This window comes from Myxine glutinosa, chromosome 5 (assembly GCF_964187855.1).
Source record: "Myxine glutinosa chromosome 5, kmMyxGlut1.1, whole genome shotgun sequence".
Lineage (NCBI taxonomy): Eukaryota > Metazoa > Chordata > Myxini > Myxiniformes > Myxinidae > Myxine > Myxine glutinosa.
The window spans coordinates 97,279,771-97,298,077 of record NC_136265.1 but is presented as its reverse complement, the minus strand read 5'-3'; the positions used below and the strand labels follow the sequence as shown (position 1 = coordinate 97,298,077).

At 49.1% G+C, this 18,307-nt stretch overlaps 1 protein-coding gene across 1 annotated transcript in view; it reads right to left on the bottom strand.

Annotated features, from left to right (window-relative positions):
- LOC144892155 (uncharacterized) overlaps nt 1-18,307 on the bottom strand; it is a 107,617-nt gene that overhangs the window by 30,937 nt on the left and 58,373 nt on the right. The window contains exons 4-10 of the mRNA XM_078777390.1: nt 8,885-8,952; nt 8,338-8,434; nt 8,012-8,182; nt 7,729-7,821; nt 6,431-6,586; nt 6,106-6,212; nt 4,591-4,717 (exon numbers count right to left, since the gene is read on the bottom strand). Of these exons, the coding sequence (XP_078633516.1) occupies nt 4,591-4,717; nt 6,106-6,212; nt 6,431-6,586; nt 7,729-7,821; nt 8,012-8,182; nt 8,338-8,434; nt 8,885-8,952 (819 nt within the window). The remainder of the gene's footprint in view (nt 1-4,590; nt 4,718-6,105; nt 6,213-6,430; nt 6,587-7,728; nt 7,822-8,011; nt 8,183-8,337; nt 8,435-8,884; nt 8,953-18,307) is intronic.

The following is an 18,307-nucleotide window of genomic DNA, read 5'->3' as shown; positions in this document are numbered from 1 at the left end:
CAGTTCCGAATCTTCACCAAAATTGAATCATTTCTTCCTTGTAACAAACCCAAACTGTTCAGTACATTTCGTCCGTATCCGTCCACAACTTTTTGAGATATCCTGTTCACAAAAAGACAGAGGGGTGAATATTTACCTCCATCCACCTCATTCGATGTAATACACTTGGAAATAAATTCTCCAATGAAAAAAACTCAAAATTCGACATTTACTTTCATTTTTGTCTCATCATAAAAATCCAATTGAATGAAAAGCACACCCTGCATAGAATGAAACAAATGACATAATTATCAAAACAAGTCAATTCTTCCTCTGGAAAGTGAAACGATAATAACAATTAGAACAATAAAGTTGATGTGTGACGTCACTGTGATTGTCTCACAAAATCAATTTAATCAGACAGAGGATTCATGAATGACATATTTCGTGGATGTTTTCATGCAGACATGTCCACAACTCTCTCAATATCTAACTCAATATCTTTGTGCACATTTAACAACAACAAAGCAACGAATCGGCCGTTGTTGTTGTTGATTGTTGTTCAATCAGGAAATTAATATTTATTACTATCATTTATCATACCGGTGTGTGCCCCGGTTTAGAATAGGTACACCGTATCCCTTCGTGTCGTAAGAGGCGACTAAAGGGTTGGCGTCAGGAAGGGCATCCGGCCATAAAAACATTGCCTCAAAAAGGGCACCATGATGATTGTCATGGGGCCTGCAAAGCTAACCGCCACTCTAGGAGGGGAAATGGCCTTAAAAAGGCCTTCTTCTCTTCTTCTACTACCATTTCTACATTCTGTGATATCAGTCCTGATTACAACCAACATTACCCATTATGTTACGGGTTCATGACTTCCGTTATTGTGGTGTTCACCCACTGGACATGTTTCTGATATTATGTGTTATTATTAGTTTCACAAGGTTTATTATTCACGAACGGTTATCAAAAGTTAAAAAGGATAACTGTAAGTGAAACAGGAAACCGAAGGAAAAGACAATGAGAGGAAGAGGGAGAAGCAGCGCGCAAAGTCGGGTAAGACGGTGACGTCAGCGCTCCATAACGAGCCAGGTCTACCGTCAGCCGCGAGGGGATTTTGAGTTCCTGGAAGGGACATCCGGCGATACGAATATTCGCTGGAGTGGAGAAATCTGTGTCGACAGATTTGGGGCGCTGAGATTCCGACGAATCCTTCTCTCGTTGCATCGGCTCAAGAGAGTCGTCGGCCATTTTGAACCCCGTGCTTCGGACCTGTGAAGGTTTGCTTCGTGTCGTCTTCTCCCCAACATCCTACCGTCTGTCGGGGTGAGTGGGTGAGACCGCTTCGTCTCCAATTACGTTGCGGTTTGCCGAGGGAGCGGTGGAAGTGCGTCTCTGGAGGGCGCCGTTGTACAGTTTGGTGGGAAGAGCACCCTTGCCCACTGTACACGCTTCGGATATCGGCGGGAGAGCGAGATTCGGGCTTCAACTGGATTTCGTTCCATCGACCGCTGGAGCGAATCCCATTCGCCTTGGGAAAAGTCATAGAGACATTGAGGAGTGTCCGTTCATTGGCTGGCAGAGCCGTGAGTCACTTGACTTTATTTATATAAGATATATATGGAGTGCACTCTGAATGGCCATTTACTGTACCGTATTACCGGTGTGTGATTTATAATCCAAGTTTGTGCATTTATAATCATTGGTGTGGTTTCACTATTGATTTTCAACACAGGGTAATATATTTTTCTGCCGGGGTTCCTCTCGGGGTTCGGAGGTTTACCGAGACCAGGGGATCGGTGAGGACCCCGCAACAATTAATATCTCACTAATCCCCTCTGTTACCTCCCTCAACCTCACCTCCTTTGGTTTACCTCAGATTTCCCGTTTTACATGTACTCCCCTTCAAAAGATCAAGATCAGATTCTACATTCAGGGGTTTCATTGATGACGTCATCACATAACAGCGTCATTCAGCGTCTCCCTTTTCTTCCACGCTTAACCTTCGATCCAAAGAGTAGAGAGTGTAAATCTTATTATAAAAGAGCAAACATACATGGTTGTGTTTGTTTGTTTGTATATTTGTGCCCAAAACTTCTTCTTCAAATTAAAATAACGCCCAAAAACACAGTCCATTAACTCTTAATTACATACTGTTGGAATACACCTTTTGACCTCTCAGACCTTTGACGACCCTTTAAGTCCCCAAGACTCTTAAGACCTCCAAGACCCTGAATACCCAAAATACACACAAGACTCAAAACACCCCAAATACCCCAAATACCCTGAAGACCCAAAGGACCCAAAAGACCTGGAGGAACAAAAGACCCAGAGGACCAAAAGACCCAGAGGACCAAAAGACCCAGAGGACCAAAAGACCCAGAGGACCCATTTAATCATGTTTCAATAGCATGCAATTAATGGACGTACTGTACTCATATTCCAACAATATGTATTTAATAGACAATATTACTTTCACTTACTCACCGCAGGCAGGTTGGTGGTCTTTCTGTCTTCTACCGACTCCTCTCCGGCCTTGCTCCTCCAGCTCTCTCTGAGCTCTGTCCCCTAAATATTCCGACAGGTCGCACAAGATCTGCCTGCAACCCTCTTTGGTTGAACTGCATCAAGACTCTCTGCTCACCTTCACTCCTTCATTCCTCTTTTCCCCCACCTCTGGAGCATACTTCCTCACTCTTTCCAATCCCACTCATCCCTCCAGGTCTTTAAAACAGCTGATCACCACTATCTCTTATCTTCCCCCATCCAAAACCTTGATCTTTTCTACCCCCGCTAATTTCACAACACTTTTTTGAAATAACAACTTCTTTCCTGGAAGTCCTTGGTGTCCTTGTTTATACCTCTCCCACCCACCCCCCCACCCCTCTTCCCATGCCGCCTCCCCCCAATCCCTCTCCCTCCCACACATTTCCGATGTCCCTGCTCTCAAATGTTGTGTTTATGTGCTTCACCTCCTCTCCCCATCTTGTCGACCGCTCCCCTTTTTATATACTTTGTTTGTTTGTCTGTTTGATTTGTTTGTGTGATGGATGTCAGCTCTATTATGTGATAGATGTCCTGCCTCATTGTGTGATAGATGTCCTGCCTCGATTATGTATACAAAAAAAAAAAAAAATGTGAGGGAAGAGGACTTCGCACGACGGAGGCTGCCCAGTCGGCGACTGGTTTTGGAGGCCAGATTTGAAATGTGGTTTTCCCAAGACAGATCATGGCAGATAGTGAGACCCAAAAGCTTGAGCGACAGAACTTCTTGGAGAGGAGTGTTGAGAAAGTAGATGGGAGGGTTGTCCAGACGGTCGTTTCGGAGAGACATAGTGAGAGTGTGAGATTTGTCAGGATTGAAAGACATGTTCCACTTGTTTGACCAGTCCGTGATTTTGTCCAGGTCTGCAGAGAGTGAGGAGGCTGTTTTACATGTTGTTTGTATATTTAAACCTAATCTTCGATACACATTGGTCATTTACCCGTAATTCATCAGCGGTACTTTTTTTTTGTTGCTTTTACATGATTAATCGAGATGGAGATCGTGATCGGGACAAAATACAAGATATGACGGAAAAACTCGGCCAAAGTCTAAAGCAGGTGGTGCATTGGGGGCACGTCTGCTCTGCGAGGTTGGAAGTTCAAGTATCCCATCCAGTTTTTGACAAATTTGTATTGACCTTCCCATCCAGCTCTAACTGATAATTTAAAATAAATATATATTTGCACTCAGTTCCTTTTTATTTAGACGTGTTGAGTTCTGATTTACAGCATATATTCAATCAGAGCACAAAATATATTTGGTCGACCACAAAATATATCACCCCACCATTCCTCCCCCCCCCCTCCCACCATTCCTCCCCCCCCCCCCACCCAGAACACCACCCCCCATTCCCGAGCATCCCCCTCCCCCAGTACACCACCCACCCCCAGTGCACCACCCCCCCCCAATACACCACTTCCCATCGCCCACCCTCAGTACACCACCTCCGCCCCCCCCCATACACCACCTCCATCACGCCCCACAGTACACCACCCTCTCCCCCCCCCACCCAGCACCACTCCCCCCTCCCCCAGTGCACATGCCCCACCCAGCACCCCATCCCCCACCACTCCCCCTCCCCCCAGTGCACCAGCACCCCATCCCCCATCCCTCCTCACCCCCAGCACCCCATCCCCCACCACTCCCCCTCCCCCAGTGCACCACCCCCACCACATCCCTCCCCACCCCCAGCACCCCTGCAGACCTGGGCAAACGAACCGGATTCACGCTCGATCCACGTCCACGCACAAATCTTCTTCTTCTCTACATATATTATTTTACTTCTTTCGAAACCCTTTCGTATCACTCTCATTCCTTCTCGCGTCTATCACCACAGCATTCTATCCAGCCTATAATCTTATTAAAATAATTCTTCACAAAAATACCGAACGTTGAAAAAAATTAGGAAAATGAAGGTTCGACAAGCCAAGCTAGAATATACACCCTCGTTTGTATTTTGTTTGTCTCCACCGCTGAAGGGTTGTTGTTGTTGTTGTCGTTGTCGGTGTCGTCGTTGTTGTTGTTGTTGTTTATTCAGTCTCAGTTGGTCGACGACAAGATACTTTGTCTGAGTTGTCCATGACTACCTCACTGCTGCTGCTGAAGTGACCTTCCTCCATCTGTTGCTCCTCCTCTTTTTCTTCTCCTGTGTGTTCGTTCTGTGTTGCATCTCCTCCACGAGCCTCGACACTGAATGTAAAACAAACATGTCTGGGTACATTGGAGAGTCAAATGTCAATGCAACGGATGGAGAGAAGGAAGAATGGGAGGAAGAACAAAAATGAGAGGAGAGCAAGAGTTTTACAGAAATCATCTTTAATGTGGTGTGTGAGGGAGAGATGGACACGGAGAGTGTGACTGTGAGGAAGAGATGGACACGGAGAGTGTGACTGTGTGAGGGAGAGATGGACACGGAGAGTGTGACTGTGTGAGGGAGAGATGGACACGGAGAGTGTGACTGTGTGAGGGAGAGATGGACACGGAGAGTGTGACTGTGTGAGGAAGAGATGGACACGGAGAGTGTGACTGTGTGAGGAAGAGATGGACACGGAGAGTGTGACTGTGTGAGGGAGAGATGGACACGGAGAGTGTGACTGTGTGAGGGAGAGATGGACACGGAGAGTGTGACTGTGTGAGAAAGAGATGGACATGGAGAGTGTGACTCTGTGAGGGAGAGATGGACACGGAGAGTGTGACTGTGTGAGGAAGAGATGGACACGGAGAGTGCGACTGTGTGAGGAAGAGATGGACACGGAGAGTGTGACTGTGTGAGGAAGAGATGGACACGGAGAGTGTGGCTGTGTGAGGGAGAGCGGGAAAGACAGCAGAAGCAGTAGTATGGCGGCCATTTGGGGAAAAGGCCTCTAGATTTTGAGCTGGCTGCACCCACCTTGTGTAAACCGACAACCCCAATAATTTCATTAAGTGGACCCATTTGGACCATATTAGGAGGGTTGTCAAGTTCTCGCGGTGTGCGGGGGTTTACGAGAATGCGATTAATGTCTGCTGGTGTCAGGGTCCAAACGCGTTTTCTTGAATTCTTGAAATCACACATAACTCTGCCAATAATGGACATAGAGGGTCGTGTGAGGTGTCAAAATGATCAGAGTACTTCCATACAATATGTAAGCTCCAACTCAGCTGTCAGTGACATCTGCGGTTACCCCTGGGTCAAGAAATCTGTAAAAATGGTGAAATTTATATTTTGTTTTAGATTTTCATAAATGTGTCATCATAAATGTCTTCATAACTCATAGAATAAGGAAGGTATTGCTTTAATGTGTACTTTAAAAGTTTTCCAGTACACTGTGCAAAATAATGATACCACACAAATATATCTGATATTAATATCATGCATGAAGTTTACAATAAATAAATAAAGTAAATAAATGAAATGTAAAAAATAAATAACTAAAGATGAATAACTAAAATATGACAAATAAATAAATATAGCATTATATGTGTCGTTATGCATGTGATATTACTAATGCTGGTTTTTTTTTTTCAGGCCATCAAGCACGATAAGACAGTTGGAACAAGATGAGTGACAACATTCCACCCGTAGCAACTGTTCCTACCAAGAAACAGCGCATTTCTGAGACTCAGTGGGATGCTTGCATTTTCTGCCAGGATGCTCATCTTCCGATTTTGAAGGCATCGTTTGTTGGGGCCGAGAAGGTAAAAGCTGCTCACACAGAACGTGTTTCACTTGGGGACAACAGTGTAGCACTGGAGCGTTTAAGTCCTGATATTAACATTCTAGTTGAGAAGGGTGGTAAATGGCACAAATCATGTTACGCCGCCTTCACAAGTTCACTGAACCTGAAGCGTATGAAGGACAGACAATCGAAACAAGTTTCTGGCAAAGCAGTCGTGTCAGAAACACCGGTAGCAGAACAGCACAGTGTTGCACTGACGACGACTGTAGTTCCTGGTGTTGATTGGAAGTCTTGCATCTTCTGCCAGAGTAGGTCTCGCAAAGATCTTCACCAAGTGATGTCCCATGCAGTCAATGACTGTATCCAGGACGTCGCCAAATCTGACCATAAACTCGAGTGTCTGATTGGTCAGAATGACTTGATAGCATTCAAGGCTCATTATCACAGGAGATGCAAAATAAAGGCTGAACGTTTGAGCTCGGCTACAGCACAGGTACAGGATTCTACCACATCAGACAAGTTTGCAAAAGCTTTTGAAAAACTGACGCATATGCTCGACGCTGGCTTTGATGCAGGCAATGTGTACTCAATGAGTGATGTTCTCACACATTACTGTATACTCCTCGATGATGAAGGCATACAATCAACATCATATCGATCCCACCAATTAAAGCAGAAACTACAGAAGCACTATGGATCCAGGATCCTCTTCAAGCAGCAACGTGACAAATCAAAGCCATTGTTAGTGTTTCCAGCCCTGTCCATTGGAGATGCAATTGAGGCTTTGAGAACAACATCAGAAACCACAACGTCCATGACAGATGCTTCAGAATATGTGCCTTGTGGTCCTTCTCATGATCAACTATTCTTTCAAGCACTAAGCTATGTGTGTACCAAAATCAAAGCGGATCTCCATCATGTAAAGGGCATTGGTACCTATGATGATATCAACATTTCTGCTGCAGAAACATGTGTCCCTGATAGCCTGTACCTGCTCCTTAAATGGCTGTATACCAACTCTGACGAAGCAGATTCAACTGAAGGGTTGGAAATGAACTGTGATGACGACGTTCACAACCGCATCCTTAATACTGGAGCAACCATTCTCTTTCATGCAACAAACAGTAAGACACTCACACCTAAGCATGTTGGTATGGCTCTCTTTGTACATCAACTGACAAGGTCGAAGACTCTGGTTCAATATCTGCACAATATGGGCGACTGTGTCAGCTACGATACACCATGCAGAATAGATACCACAATTGCAGCAGACAAACTTGAACTCTTTCATGAAAATGACAATGTTGTTGTTCCAAACTCACTTCTTCCTGGAAGGTTTGTGCAGTTTGCTGCTGACAACTTGGACATTGTAGAAGAAACCTTGGATGGCAAGGGAACATTTCATGTGACCCAGATGGCAGCTTTCCAGCGTGGCCCCTCTGAAAACATCCCCCATTCATCATCTGTCCTTGGTAAACAGAAGTCTCTAAAGTCTGTTCCACATCAGCTGAATGAAATCGAGTCCGCTAATCTACAACCAACCCGACAGTTGCCAAAATTCACAGCACCAGTGTCCACGGACATCATGACATGCGACGAAGTGGTTTCACAGGAAGCTCGCCGACTAGATGTTGTCTGGTTATGTGCCAGAAAGAACTCTCAAGAGAACCAGAAGATTCCAGGTTGGACAGCATTCAATCAGAAAACTTCAGACAAAGATAGTCCACAGAGTATCACTGGATATTTGCCGATAATTCCAGCTCCAGCCCATGAGTTGGATACAATCGCAACAGTGCTCACAAGATGTCAGGCCATTACTAAGCACTTGGGACAGCCAGACGTTGTGATTACATTTGACGAGGCTTTGTATTGCAAAGCCAAGGAACTCATTTGGCATAATCCTGACGATTTCCGGAACGTCATTGTCAGACTGGGTGGTTTTCACATTGGCTTGAACTTCTTGAAGACCCTTGGACATCACTTCAAAGACTCGGGTCTGGTGGAAGTGATGTATGAGTCAAGAGTGTACACTGACACAACTGCCTACAAAATCATGGATGGCAAGAGCTGGAACAGGGCTGTGAGGGCTCACAAGTTGATGACAGAAGCAATCTGGAGACTCTTGTGGACGCAGTATGAAGTATGGCGTACTGACACTGGCAAGGGTGATGACCATGTACAACACGAAGCATTAATAGAGCTGAAATACGTGCTCGAAAGTGACAAGGAATCAGAGCTGACATCTTGTCTGGAGAAATGCACAAAAGCAACAATCACTACACGAGTTTGACCAATTCATTGAAGAAAACTCAAGCAATCCAACGTTCATGCTATGGAAGCAATATCTTGATTTCGTAAGCACACTGTTATGCTTTATTAGAGCTGAGAGGGATGGGAACTGGGAGCTCCACCTGGAAATGTTCAAAGAAATGCTCCCACTGATGGCTGTGTACGACCATGTAAACTACACCAGGTGGGGAGTCGTCTATCTTGCAGACATGCAACAACTGAATGAGACTGCTCCAGAAGTACAGGCTGAGTTCACATCAGGAAACTTTGTTGTCAAACACAGGTCAGAGAATTTCAACCAGGTTTCGACAGATCAGACACTGGAGTTTGTAAACAAAATGTGCAAAGTATCGGGAGGTCTCATTGGCATAACTCGCTCAGAGTCAGCAATGAATCGCTGGTTACTTACCTGCAGTGAGAGAGCACGACTGGCTGATGATGCACGTACACTGGCTTGGATGAAATCTGCTGTTTCCACTGCACACAAAGATGGTTCATCCTCCAGGCTCAAATGAGATGAGAATGATGTCCAAAAACTTGTCACCCAGCTTGAAAGTTTCAACCCTTTTGGACGTCAAGAGAACGCGTTGATTTGTATAGCAACAAATGATGTTGCTCCAAACAACGTGAAGGAAGACCTGATGACAGCAAAAGATCGTGGTAAAAGGTTGTTGGAAGAGTTCATCACTTCACGGCTAGGGCCATCACCAATAAAGGGTTTCTTTGATCCAATAAGGAAGAATAATTCCAAGGTTTTTCATGATATGTCAACGGAGTCATCCAGCATGAAGTCAACACCTAAAAGACTGAAGGCAGACAGAAAAATATACCATAGACATAATCAGCAGCAAGCTCTGGTCGGGGCATAAAATTTGCCAACATACTACGGCATGAGCTCTACCCTGTCCCCGTTGGCAACCCTTGATGGTGTTACGGATTTATGTGGATTTATGTGAATTACTATTCAGGTCTTTGCTTATCAATGTGTAGTCGAGTAACGGTTGTTGTGATTAAAGGGTCTGGAGCCCTTCTGGGAAAAAGGAGACCGGAAACGGAAGAAAAAAAGACACGAGGTCCTGGAGAAGCGACGATCTTCTTCTTCTTTCTTGCTGAGCTCCGACGAGAGTTGGGATCGATATTGAGCAGCGTGGAGGACGCTGCGTTTGAAAGCCCGTCTGACAAAAGGAGTTACCTGCGCGGGGTACTTACCCCTTGACACGTCAAGTTGCCGTGGGTTCGTGCACGGAACCCAGCGTCCGGCACAGTTCGCCTCACCGTCTACAAGGACGCGTACGGGTCGCACCTTGGGCCTCGCGCGCGTTGCAAGCCACGCTTGGTTTTGCCCTGTTGCGTGGTAAGGAGGTGTGCGCTGCAGCAGCTGTCCCCGGTACGAGACGTGCACGTTTGGAGCACGTCCGCCCGGGGTTCGTTTCACCGCCCATGTGCGGAGAAGAGAGACATTGTGAGGGACAGTGGCCCAAGTGGTCGTGAGTGGGGACAGGGGGGGACACATATGTAAGATGGCCATCTTAGTGATTGATTGTTGATTGTTGATGGTTGTTGATTCCTTGGGGGAATATATTATTGATTACTCTGGATCCTTGGTGTGGGGTTTCTTATTGACTGGAATTCATATTGATTGCGTTACGAAAGCGTATAAATCATATATCTTTCTGGCGGGGTGCCTCCCACGGTCCGGGGGTCACCGAGACCAGGTAGTCACCGGGAGGACCACGTAACAGAATTGGGGGCTCGTCCAAATTACGATTTGCGGATTCGCAATTGGGTCTACGTCCGGGATCTAAAATTGTATAAAATAATAAAATAATATTTTTATTAATTAAAATTTATTAATTAAGTATTAATTGGTAAATTTTTGGGAAATTGGGGTAAAGTCTTGGGTGAAGGTTAACAGGTGTTAACGATAGGCACCATGGCGTTTGTGGCACAGAACTTTGCGGTAACCCCGAGTGAGGCACAGTTCCGAGCGTTACTAAAGTCGGACCTCTTGAAATTGGCGAAACATTTTAACTTGGAGGTCCGAACTAATTTGAGGAAGGCAGAGTTGCAGACCACGGTGATACAATCTATGGTGGGATTAGGAACATGGGACGAGTTAGCCTGGGAGTGGCTACCCGAAGAACCAGAAGACGTTGAGCTCCGGAAACTGGAGTTGCAATTACGGAGCCAGGAACGGATCAAAGAAGAAGAAAGGAAAGCAGAAAAGGAAAGAGCAGAAGAGGAAAGGAAAGCAGAAAAGGAAAGAGCAGAAGAGGAAAGGAAAGCAGAAGAGAGGAGAGAAGAGAAACAAGCAGAGGAAAGGAGAGTGGAACGAGAACTCCAGGAAAGGTTAAAAGAAGACGAAAGGAAAGCAGAAAAGGAAAGAGCAGAAGAAGAAAGGAAAGCAGAAAAGGAAAGAGCAGAAGAAGAAAGGAAAGCAGAAGAGAGGAGAGAAGAGAAACAAGCAGAGGAAAGGAGAGTGGAACGAGAACTCCAGGAAAGGTTAGAAGGGAGAAAAGCAGAGGAGAGGAGAGCTGCCAGGGAACTCGAAGCAGAGGAGAGAAAAGCCGAAAGGGAGTTGAAGGAACGTGATCTGGCGCTTCAGCAAGAGATTAAATTCAAGGAGCTGGATTTAATGAGAGAACGGGGAGAGGTACCACCCTTGCTGACGGGGTCGACACCTAGCCAGAACACCTGGGAGGTGGGCAGACATGTGAGGCTGGTTCCACCCTTCAGTGAAAAGGAAGTCACTCAATTTTTTCCACACTTTGAGAAAGTGGCTCGACAGTTAAACTGGCCGGAGGAGGCCTGGACCATACGAGTGCAAAGTGTGCTGGTGGGTAAAGCTCAAGAGATTTATTCGGCGCTACCAATGGACCAATGTGCAGATTATGAGGTATTGAAGAAGCACATCCTCAAAGCCTATGAGTTGGTTCCGGAAGCTTACCGGCAAAAATTCAGGAATGCCAGGAAGAGGGAGAGTGAGATCCATGTGGAGTTTGCTAGAGTGAAAGAAAATATGTTTGATCGGTGGTGTGAGTCAAAAGGAGTCGGGAACGACTTCGAAGCATTGCGTGACCTAATGCTGGTGGAGGAATTTCAACAGTGTGTCCACGAGGACATCAAAGTGTACCTGCAGGAAAAGAAAGTACCGAAGTTGTGGGACGCAGCCACCATGGCAGATGATTATGCCTTAACACACCGGATAGGGGTCCACAAACCTAACTCCTCGCCTAGATCTCCGCAGGGGAGGTGTGGAACAGCAGGTGCGGAGAACGACAATACATGGCGGCGGCCTCGAGATGAATATGGGGACAACGCTGATACCCGAACTGTTCGAAATCAGGGGGCTACGGGCCCAAGACAAACTTATTTTTCGGGGGGCCCGAGGCAGACCACGAGTTTTTCCTCCGGGCCTACTTGCGCTTTTTGCAAGAAACCTGGACACTTGATGTCCAGTTGTTACCTCATGAAAAGGGAAAACCCAGAGCGGAGTCCGACTATTACCACTCCGAATGCGATGGCAAGCGTAAGAAATCGCCCACAGAAGAGTTACCAACCATTTATTTATGAGGGGTTGGTCTCACTCAAGGGAGACTTGACTAACCCAAGACCGGTTAGGGTTTTGAGGGACACAGGAGCCCATCAATCCTTAATGCTTGAAGGCATTTTGCCATTGTCAAAGAGTACCGCAACTGGTGATAGTGTTCGGTTACAAGGGATCGGTGGCTGTGTTAGTGCCCCACTTCATGTCATCCATTTGGAATCCGATTTGGTGTCAGGACCGGTCACCGTCGGTTTACAAGCCACGCTTCCTGTAGAGGGAGTATCTGTGATTATCGGGAATGATTTGGCCGGGGGGCAAATTTATGGTAACCCGAGGGTTGGTAAAGAGCACAGCAGGGAAAATAACACCACACCAGCTCGGGATGGCGACAGAAGTTCCAAGTTATTTGTAGGGGGACTGAACTTCAACACAGAGGAAGAAGTTCTGACCTCTGTCTTCAACAGATATGGGCCGCTGGTGGAAGTGCGGGTGGTAAAAGACAGGGAAACGCAATGGTCAAGAGGGTTCGGCTTTGTCACGTTTGCAAGCACAAGAGACGCCAGGGAGGCAGAGAAGAATTGGAATGGTAAGGATTTGGAAGGTCGGACCATAACAGTAGGGAAGGCATTTCGTAGGCGTCGAGAGGTCTATAGAAGAGGACCACTTGGCGGTAGTTTTGGTGTGGGCAGCAGCCGATATTACTATGGAGGCTCCCAGAGTTACGGCACCTCCCGAAAGAATGAATGTCAGAGCACTGGCCGAGATGGAGACCGCCAGTCAGGTAACGGCTGGGACAAGGGGTCCCACCGTAACTGGTAGGAGTCTGGAGAAGTTGAAGCCCTATATACGGTGGAGCCGCCGAGCCGGGGCTCCTACACGGACTAACCGTGAACGCCGCGTTCTTAAAGGCGTCCAGGTAGTGAACTTTCCTCCCCGGACTAACCGTGAACTCCACATTCCTTAAGGCGTCCATGTAGGGAATACTCCGCTGGGCCTCCCGAAAAAGTGCTATAGAGAGGTTTAAATTTGGGGGCTTTGGTCACCACCTCTTAACCGTCATTCAAGAGAAACTAGAAGTGGTTGACGCTTGGTCCAGAGGGAATTAATCTAGGGGATTGTGTGAAATTTTGTTGCTTTATTTTTAAGTGATGACTGTCGTGAAAATCAAGCTCAGACACGACTTGACCTCTGGGTAGGTTTAATATCATTTAGATCTGTAGTACATCCTGTAAGAATACATGCATGCAACAGGCATTAAAATCAGAGTATTTCATGAGCAATGGTCGATTCAATATAGCAATGGTCCAACAGAGAGGACAGTCAGCGCAGCATTTAGGGGCGTACATACCATTCAAATCTACAGGACTATGTCACAGTGAGTTCCGCTGGAGTGTCCACGCACCCCGGTTGTCCCGGGTCTTATAGACGCCCCTTCTGTAGCGAGCACACCCTGGGTTCACCTTGGTATAATTTCACTACATTCTCCCCGCCGTTAGAACTATACTGCCGCTCGGCAGGTTGCAAGCAAGCATCAGCAATAAACGAATGGGTCACGTCAATCCACGTCAGTCGGTCCACCCGTAGCGGTCGGGGCGGCGAACTTCCCTGCCAGTTCGTGTTCGGAATCTACCGGGCACGGCGTCCCCAAGCCCGGAGTCCCCCGCGTCGGAATAGCCGCCGGAGGTGGGAGTCGGAGGGGGCGCCCCTGCGCCTTCGGGCACGGGAGTGGGGAACGACGGGAGTAACGGTGGTAGTTCCATAGGGGAAGCTTCGGTAGAGTCCATAGACTCGTAGATGGGTTCGTCGATATCCCTGTCGTCGTCCCCACATGGGGCGAGATGGCGTACGGAGACAGTAGACTCGCGGCCATCCGCCATTAACATGCGAGCATGCTCGGGATTAGCCTGGAGGACCTGCACCTTGTCAACAAGGGGGTCGTACTTGCTAGCGCGAACCGCTCGTTTGAGATAGGCGGGCCCCGGTTCAGCGAGCCAGCTGGGTAAAGATTGGATACTGCCAGAGCTTCTAGGGTGGTGGAACAGTCGTTTGTGAGGAGTCTGGTTGGTGGCAGTACATAGGAGAGCCCGGATCGAGTTTAGAGCGGCAAGTAGCGACCACGCCCATTTATCGAGGCCTCGGCCGAGGGTCCGAAGGCTTAGCATGACGGCCCGCCATATAATCCCATTAAAGCGTTCGATCTGCCCATTCGCTTGGGGCCGGTACGGGGTGGTGTAGCTCGAAGCGACATTATGCTGGAGCAAGTAGCCCCTCACCTCCTGGGACAGGAACACCGCACCCCGATCGGTATGCACATAGGCCGGATACCCGAACATAGAAAACAAATTCTGCAGGCACCGAATAACCGTGGCAGCCGACATATCCCCGCACGTGTAAGCAAAGGGGAATCGGGAATACTCATCGACGATAGTGAGCAGATAGCGAGAGTTGCTCGACATTGGCAGCGGCCCTTTGAAGTCCATCGCCAAGCGCTCCCACGGTCTAGTAGCCCTAATGAGTGTCCCCATAGGAGGGTTATAAAAACGCGGTTTGAGTTCCGCACAGATCGCACAATCACGGCAGATGTCCTCAATCGAGTACGGCAGATTGCCCTCGCGCACAAAATGCACGAAGCGCGTTACCCCGGGATGACACATAGTGCCGTGCAAAGTGCGCAGCCCCTCCAAAGTTACAACCCCCGCGCAAGTGGCCGGCCTCGATAAGGCGTCAGCGACCAGGTTATCCTTCCCCGGGCGGTATTTGATGGTGTAGCAGAAGTCGGCGAGTTCGATACGCCAACGGGTGATTTTCTCATTCTTAATGCGCTGAGCATGTAAGGTGTCGTACATAAACGCAACACTCTGTTGGTCCGTGACGATTTGGAAACTCCACCCAAGCAGATACGGCCGCCATCGCCGAATTGATTTGACGATCGCGTACGCTTCCTTTTCGACAGACGAATGCCTCCGCTCGGCGGAGGTGAGAGTCCGCGAGAAGAAAGCCACAGGGCGGCCTCCTTGGGAGAGAGTCGCCGCCATCGCATGATCCGAGGCATCACTCTCCAAAACGAAAGAGGCACTCCCGTCAATCGTCGCGACAGCGGCGCCAGCGATGTCGACTTTAAGGCCCTCGAAGGCCGCCAGGGCGGCCGGGCCCATGGGGAAAGTGTCGCAGGCCACGAGGGGGCGGAGCTTCGTGGATAAATTTTGCACCCACTTTGAGTAGTGGGCGAACAGCCCTAGAGCGCGTTTCAGCGAAGCCCGATCGCTAGGCGGAGCCATATCGAGCAAAGGGCGCAGACTCTCCTTATCCGGAGAGACGGAGCCATGGGTCACGGTGTACCCCAAAAGGTCTACCGTGCGTAGAGAGTATCGACACTTAGCCGCATTCATGGTTAGGCGATATTTCCGCGTGACCTCGAGGAAGCGTCCTTTAAGAGATTAGCGTCGAAGATCGCTAAGGCGAAGATTAGCGTCGTGATGCTCCTGGTCATACCCACATACCGTAAGATTGTCCAGATAGACAAAGACATCGGTCAAATTCTCCTTCGCAACGAGGTCATCCATAGCCCTCTGGAAACAAGAGACTCCGTTAGTTACCCCAAAGGGAAGTCTCGTGAACTGGTACAACTGCTGACCCGATTCAAAGGCTGTAAAGACGCGATCAGCCCTAGAGATGGGGACTTGATGATACGCACTACGCAGATCGAGAGTGCTATAAACGGAATACAGGGCCACCTGGCGTACCAGGGCATCCATCCCCGGTAAGGGGTAGGCATCCAGCTGTGTAAAACGATTAATCGTCTGCGAATAGTCGATTACCATGCGCCGGCGGTGGGCCTCACTCCGCACCACTAAGACTTGGGCCCGCCACGGTGACCTACTGTGTTCTATAATACCGTCCTTTAAGAGCAGGGCCGTTTCTTCCGCAATGAATTGCGCGTCCGCGCGAGAGTAGCGCCGCGATTTGACGGCTACAGGGGTACAGTCAGTGGTCAGGTTGGGGAACAGTGAGAGGGGCTCCATGTCCATTTGAGCGAGGGCGCACACAGCGAGCGTGTCTGGCCCACCGAAGTCTATTTCCAAACGTCCATGCCGCTTAAGGAAATCAAGTCCTAACAGAACGTCAGCGCATAACGCAGGTAATACCATGAGATACACGTCCGGGAACGTGCGTCCCTTTATCACAAGTTTCAATTGACACGCCCCTTTTGTGCTCAACCGAAGTCCCTGAGAGGCCATGAAGATCCGGCGGGTTGTCCCGAGAACCGGCCACCCATGTTGATGCACGTGTCGCTGATCGATAAAACTATCCGTGGACCCCGTGTCAATCAAAGCTTGCGCAAAAACGCCCGCGACCGTGAGCGGAATGATGGCCTGCGCAAGGCCGGCAGACCCGGCAGGTATTGTACCGGCCGGGCGAGAAGATCGCGCCTCGCGGGTGGATCCCACGCCGGCTGCAATCCTTCGGGCAGCGTCGGCAGGTTGGGCCTCAGCAGGAGCATTGAAGTCAGTTGGCTCTTCAGCAGTTTCATTTGCCAGAGTGGGTGTGTGTAGGTCGTAAGAGCAGCCGCCAGATGGCGCTCGAGTCACGTGAGAAAGATCTCTGCCGTCTGCAGATTCATATGCCAAAGTGGGTGCATGTAATTCGTAAGAGCCGCCGCCAGATGGCGCTCGCGTCACGTGAGAAAGATCTCTGCCATCTGCAGATTCATATGCCAAAGTGGGTGCATGTAATTCGTAAAAGCCGCCGTCAGATGGGGCTCAAGTCACGTGCTGCGTTTGCCGCACATCGAGAGGAGTTTCCAAAGCAGGAGCATGTCGCTTGTTTGAAGTAGGCATTCGAACGCCAGTCAAGGTCGGTCGCGCTGTGGCCGGTCACGTTCGCGCCATTTGTTTCGGCGGCCCGGTGTATCTCACCAAGGTCGGGCGTGTAGCCAGAGGCCCGCGAGAAGGAGAGCGGCTCTTCAAAGCCGAGTGAGGCGCCCCGTCCGGCGCTCGATCCGTTGGCTCCGCGATGAGCCCATTCAAGGTCGCGCGGGGACGCGTGCCCCGAGCGGCCTTCCTGCAGATCTTTGCAAAATGGCCCTTGGTGGAGCACAGGTGGCATGTAGCCTCCCGGGCCGGGCATTCAGAGCGAGGGTGCTGCCGATTCCCACAAAAATAACATTTTGCATACCGGTCAGGCCGTGGCCGGGCAGCGGCGGCAGCAGTGAGGCCGGAAGCGGAGTCCGCTTCAGGAGCTCCCAGAGACTCGGCCGTAGTGGTCGGGTCCTCCTCCGTATCCTTGGCGGTAGCCCTCTCCGGTCGCGCGAGTTGCGAGGTCCCCGCCACGACTCGTGGGTGATCATATGCGGTGGATTGTTCTCGGGCATCTGTGTATACGCGTGCCAGCCGTAGTGCTTCTGTAAATGTCAGATCCGCGACCTCCAGGAGTCGGAGCTGCAAGACTCCAGAATTAATTCCGGAGATGAATGAATCTCGGAGCAAGTCGTCCTGCACTTGCTCGTGGGTCCGGACGTCCTGCACGCAGTCTGCCAACAGGTAGCGCAACTCCTGCGTGAAGCGATCGATCGATTCAGATGGTTGCTGTCGCCGCTGAGAGAGTTGATGCCGGCCGTGCACAGCGCTCCGTGTCTTTACGTAGAGGCGCTTCAGCTCGGCTAGAGCCGTAGCGTACGTCCCAAATCGAGAAATGTTCCGGAAAACGGTGTGATAGACCTTCGACTGTAACACGGACAGCTTTATCGCAGCGGTGGGCTCTGTTTCGTGAGCAGCAAAGTAATTCTCCAGCATTCTGAGCCAGTGAGTGAACTCCGATGCTGATCCCTCAGCTTGAGGGTCGGCTCCGAGAATCGGTACCACGATCATCTTGTGGTCAGCCATTCCGGCGATCTAAATGATATTAAATGTCGTGAAAATCAAGCTCAGACACGACTTCACCTCTGGGTAGGTTTAATATCATTTAGATCTGTAGTACATCCTGTAAGAATACATGCATGCAACAGGCATTAAAATCAGAGTATTTCATGAGCAATGGTCGATTCAATATAGCAATGGTCCAACAGAGAGGACAGTCAGCGCAGCATTTAGGGGCGTACATACCATTCAAATCTACAGGACTATGTCACAGTGAGTTCCGCTGGAGTGTCCACGCGCCCCGGTTGTCCCGGGTCTTATAGACGCCCCTTCTGTAGCGAGCACACCTTGGGTTCACCTTGGTATAATTTCACTACAATGACTGTGCCCGGTGGGAACTGATGATTTGGGGGGGGGGGGGGGGGTGAGT